Genomic DNA, 5,648 nt, shown 5'->3' on the forward strand with positions numbered 1-5,648 from the left:
TTTGATATTGTAGGGTGTGTTGCTGTCTTTTAATTTCCATACGTATTTGGAGAGTACAGTGCTGTTTCTGTGTTTGGGGGTGTTAAAAGTGTATTTGTGGTTTGTGTATCGGGTTTTGAACGGTGTGTTGAATGGTTATGCTTGATTCGGTTATAACATTATGTTCCTAATTGAGCCTCTTATTATTATTTATCTATTATCTCGCTTTTGTTTATATAAACGTGTGTATAGGCCTGATGATACCCTTTATTATAATTAAGACGAATTACTTAGATATGATTATGCCAACTTGCACATAGTGTTAAAAAAAGAGTCATGCTGAGTAGGACCTGAGGTCATGTCGAACATTGATGTGAAAATGAAATTGTGTTCCAAAAGTCTACACCACTTCCTGTTTTCTTCCTATATTATTCATATTGCACATGTGGACACCTCTTCATGTGTTTTGAAGACAAGTGTTTTCTATCTACATTATTAAAGATAATTGTATTGCATCATCTGACTATTTAAATATTTTAAATGCCTTTTAAACTATGCTCGTTTCATAACTTTATTTTTTAATTATTTAACTTCAGATGTTTTATCTATTGGAAAAAATTATATTGTAAGCATTTGTTTTTTTGTCAAAGGGCCTCCACTTGACAGTGATTAAGTTTACTTTTGGGGTGTTGCTGTTTCGGTTTTTGTAAATTTTAATATTTGAGAAAAATAGATGAAATGACAACAAAAATGGAATAATAATTATGCTAAAAAATTGTTGACATTGCATGGTATTAAGCTGAACTGCCTCCTGTAAAATCCAGGAAAACCCCTAAAAAATTCAATTGAAGCATTATTCATAATGAGATACAAAAATGAAACAATTTATGTTTCGCTGATTTAGATATATGGGACCTGGTTATACAATGCTGTGGCTGTTTTTCGTCTAGTAAACCTGTACTGCGCAACAGTCTCATTTCTTCCCAGTTTAACCAATCAGAAGCGCGAGCGACTGATCCAATTATCGCGGTCGATAATAGCGTACACATCAGAGCGTAATAGCTAACTGAAATATTTTTCTCTGCTATAAAAATCGCCCTTGCGGTGGATGCTCTTTGCTAAACTTTATGTATGTTATAGAAATAAACTTTAACATATTATATTACTAATACTAGGTTGGCCACAACGCCCTAGCATGGATCCACCATTCGTCACGTTTCTTTATACTAATCACAGCTTAATACCATATATATTATAATCCATCTACAGCTTAATATCATATATATAATATTCATTAAAAAAAAGTTTTGTTGCAATTATGTCAACCTTGGGAATTAGGAATTAGGAGTAGAGGAATTTGAAGTAGAGGGGGCCCAGGGAGGAACTGCAGCAGATGGAGGGTCTATAACACCTCATCCCCACCATGGTTGTTGCTGAGGTAAGAAATTGTACGATTATGTCACCTCTAAATGGCCAGAAATGGCACTCTCTGACTTAGAATTTGAATCAATTTTCTTTTTTCTCCAATTTTTTACAATTTAGAAAAAAAAAAATTGAGGAAGTGGGGTGGGGGCTGCTCCATCATCCCACCCCTTGAATCCGCCAATGCATATATTAGCTGCACGATTATTAATGACAGAATAAATAAGGAACAGAAGGAAAAATAAGCATTAATAATATGATTTCCAAAATTGGGACAAGGAAGTCTGTGGTTTTCCGTAGTTTCTATTCATCTATTAATATAGTGTATTACGGTAGTTTCTGAACAATGTGCTAAGGGCATTTTGCTTTATTTAAATAGACCTATACGTTTTTAAGTATCTAGTATGCAGCTTTGCAGATATTCTTTTCCGCTCTTGTTCTCCCGTTCTATCATGTACAACGGTTGCCCTAAGGATATAGAAGGTCTATTCTATATTACACTAAACAAACAAACAGTGAGTTTAATATTTGAGGTGTCCATGGCAGCATACAGCCTTTATTTACTCTCATTTTATATGAATCTAGTTCGACCAACTACATAACTGTTCAAAACAAATCAAATTATCAAAGCTTTGTTTCACCATTGCCATATACATACACATAAAACAAGGCATAGATGAGGACCAATCTAGAAGCAAGCTTGTCTCGGTTGGTCCTTTGACAAATTACAGAAGAAAAAGTACAAACAAAGAAACAACAACAGAATCAAGTTAAATATAAATTAATTAAATATTAATATTTGGCGACGTATTTAAGTCTTTCTTAAAATGAGAAAACAATCAACTGATGACAAATACGGTAATTTAAAGCTGAATCGACATCGATTCGTCTGTAAAATTGCGTCTGGACAGATAGGCTACCGCTGCATCATAGCCAGTCAAAGATGGATATTTACATTTCTGCAGACTATATTAAACGTTAAAAACACATAGGCACCGTAATGACCTTTTTTAGATGTTAGGGCTTATAACATATCCAAGTGAAAGCAAATACGCCTATATCTGCTTTATTAGGGGACTGTTCACTAAAATAGTGTCCTGGCAAAGTAAAATTTCCAGATACTATAGGTAGGCCTATATTTTTTTATACAAAAAAAAAATCATAAATATTTCATGTTTCAAATTGGCGATGATATAGAAAACTGTAAATCTTCATAATTAGGTGGATTCTTCACCATGGAAATAGCTATGTCGTATGGGGGTGGTGGATCTTTAAAGTAGACAACTGAATGGGATTCAATAGAGTGAACGTTCCCTCTTGATACGTCATCGTGGCCGTTTGCGTTACGGTGACGTCTACGAGGATGCCCAGTGGGTGTTTCGGTGGAGGAAAAGTGGGCATAGCACGATGCTAATCCGCCGATGACGAAGGTGCCGACAACAATAAAGAAAACCATGTATACCCAAGCATTTATTCCTGGAAAGACGAGAGGATGAATATAACATTATAATAATAATAACAATAACAACAAGAAAAACAATAATGATGATAATAATAATAATGATAATAATAATAATAATAGTAATAATAATAATTATAATAAATATTATTATAATGATAATAATGTTATTAATAATAATAATAATAATAATAATAATTATTATTATTATTATTATAACAATATTTGTGTAATTTCTTGCGTAATAACAATAACGGTGCTCGAATAAATCTATTTTTATATCTTTCATGTTTTCTATATATATATATATATATATATATATATATAAGTGTATACGTATATATATATGTGTATGTATATGTACGTGTATATATATACACGTCCTATATACTTTATAACTCTTTCACTACGTAATTTCCTATTCAATATTTCTCATATCTGGACGGAATAAAATTCAGGAAATTTGGGGAAAATAGGAGATATATAGAAAAAGCGTTATAAGTTTTTAACTGGCTTTCAAATATATACAAAAGTATATATATTCTTTATCCTTGAGACCTTCTCTGTCTAATTATAAATTTTGGTATAGACAATATGACATGTGACGTCATAATGACGTCATAATGACGTCATATGACGTCATAAATTGAAAAATTAGAAATTAGGGGAAAAAATAGCAAAAGTGTATATATTCTTTATCATTGCGACCTCCTCTGTCTAATTGTATAATTTTGGTATAGACAATATGACCTCATATGTGACGTCATATGACGTCAAAGTAGAAAAATTAAAAATTGTTTGAAAAAATAGAAACTATAAAAATTGATATCTGGTTCATCGTAGTAATGCTGAAATAAATGTTTTATTATGAAAATTACTTATTGTATATGAGTCTGAGTATTACTTGACTGAAATGTAAATTAGTTTGATGTATGATACTGGTAGAAGCATTCCTTTGGATGGAGATGTGGGTTGCCGGTGCAACCAGCAAAAGCATGTCTTACCACAGTCAGCTTCGTCTGAGCCGTCTCGACAATGTTGTACTCTATCGCATACTTGATGCCAGTCGACGCATTCGTAAGTTTCTGCTGTCTTACAGAAGAACTCCCCTGGATCGCACAAGCTTGCATCTGCAAATATTTAGTAAAAATGTATACAAATTATATGGCGATGTAACCCAAAATGTTGTATCAATTAATAGATTCCCTACACCCTTGATGCATAGTTCGATAAGGGTAGGGGTATGCGGGTCACTAAAACCTTAATGGTGCAACCACCTTACCCCAATATGCATAGTTTCATTAAACTGCATTAACTTCGGATCCGAGCCGAAATTCGGACCTTGTTTCCGAAGCGCTGAAGGCCAGCAGCCCTATTCTTATACACTGATTCGATTATCTGATTGGGTCGGTAGGCCTTCCGATCCGAACATTCGGGTTTATGGTGAATAACAAATAAAGAATAGCATTGATGGAATAAATTAGTGAAATCGAAAATGACAAATATATTCATGATAACGTTTCTTTACTATAACCATAAAAGCCCGTCACAAAAAATAATTGCATACATACATGACATTGTTGATAAAAGGGATAGTCTGGTTGACAACGGCAATAATTTGGGTCTATAACATCCCTTACATAACCTGACACAGTACGTATAATACACACTCCATACATGAAAGTAGTATCTCTTATTGAACAAAATAACACAATTCAACGTAAAACTGCATAGGCCTACATCTTGATTTTAATCATCTAGTAAATAAAGGCAAAATGTTAATGGAATCATTTGTTTGACATCAGACGACGGCTCACCTTTGATATAACCATAAAGATACGCATCTACGTAATAATCGCGTAAAGCCGATGATGATTGCGAATAATCACACAAATATTATATTTGTGTTATAATAAGTCGTTTGCCGTCAATCATGAAGTACGGTAATTAACTTCTCGTCAGCGTACTTCTGAGCCGGCCATATAGGGTACCGTACGGTTACATTAAAAAAATCAAGCAAAGCTTCAAAAGAAATTTATGATTATGTCATGGTCGTTTACCCTTATATTAGTTTTATGATCGCATATAAAGATATTTTGACATTAAATGACCGGGGAAACTGTGTTTGCGTGAAACCATGGTGTTCATCGAGCTCCTGGTTCAAATTTATCTTAGACTCGTGATTCAACTCTAGTAGATGACTGAAATATTCCCTGAGTACACCTTGTAGCTAAGCTACTGTGGTCTATAAAACCATCATCAACAATAACTAGTGGGGCCTAGCAGGAGAGAGGAAATTCGAAGTAAGATTGCTCATTATTAGAGAGCCATGTTTTTTGTTTTTTTGTTTTTGTTTTTTTTTGCAACTCCGCCGTATTTACCAGAAAATAGTGCAGGGATCTCTCCTTTTGTAGCGACCATTGCTGACCTCGGGAAATCTTAGCAACATCGTAATAACGTAATAGTTTATGATACTAACATTATGCTTTACACACAATAGGCAAATAAAGCAGGATTAGACACAACAAACCGAATTGTCATAAAAATCTGAAATTGTTATCCCACAAAAAATAGGCCACAATGACTATAACGTATTTTGTTAATTACATTCAGTCCAAATACCAATCTGATATAAACATAATGGTGATTCATCAGTTATAGGACCTTTGGACTAGCATTATTAGTATTATTAGTTATTGTTGTAACTTTGTTGGAGGTTTTTTAATAGATGGCGCTATATACGTTAGCATTATGTGTCATGAATTTGAAAGAATGTATATATATATAT

The 5,648-nt window shown here is 33.3% G+C and overlaps 1 protein-coding gene across 2 annotated transcripts in view; it reads right to left on the reverse strand.

Annotated features, from left to right (window-relative positions):
• Positions 1–1,928: 1,928 nt before the first annotated feature.
• The window catches only part of LOC117100767 (low-density lipoprotein receptor-related protein 2-like), a 6,857-nt gene continuing 3,137 nt past the window's right edge, over positions 1,929–5,648 (reverse strand). Inside the window, exons 1-3 of one of the 2 annotated variants that reach the window (XM_033240581.1) lie at positions 4,432–5,560; positions 3,865–3,990; positions 1,929–2,877 (exon numbers count right to left, since the gene is read on the reverse strand). In XM_033240581.1, coding sequence (XP_033096472.1) covers positions 2,579–2,877; positions 3,865–3,990; positions 4,432–4,438 — 432 coding nt within the window. In that variant the 5' untranslated portion in view covers positions 4,439–5,560 and the 3' untranslated portion in view covers positions 1,929–2,578. Of the gene's footprint in view, positions 2,878–3,864; positions 3,991–4,431; positions 5,561–5,648 lie in introns of those variants that run through there. The other variant, XR_004444170.1, reaches the window with a different exon arrangement.

Source organism: Anneissia japonica, unplaced genomic scaffold (genome assembly GCF_011630105.1).
Source record: "Anneissia japonica isolate Jap-2015-1 unplaced genomic scaffold, ASM1163010v1 scaffold670_len1213532_cov191, whole genome shotgun sequence".
Lineage (NCBI taxonomy): Eukaryota > Metazoa > Echinodermata > Crinoidea > Comatulida > Comatulidae > Anneissia > Anneissia japonica.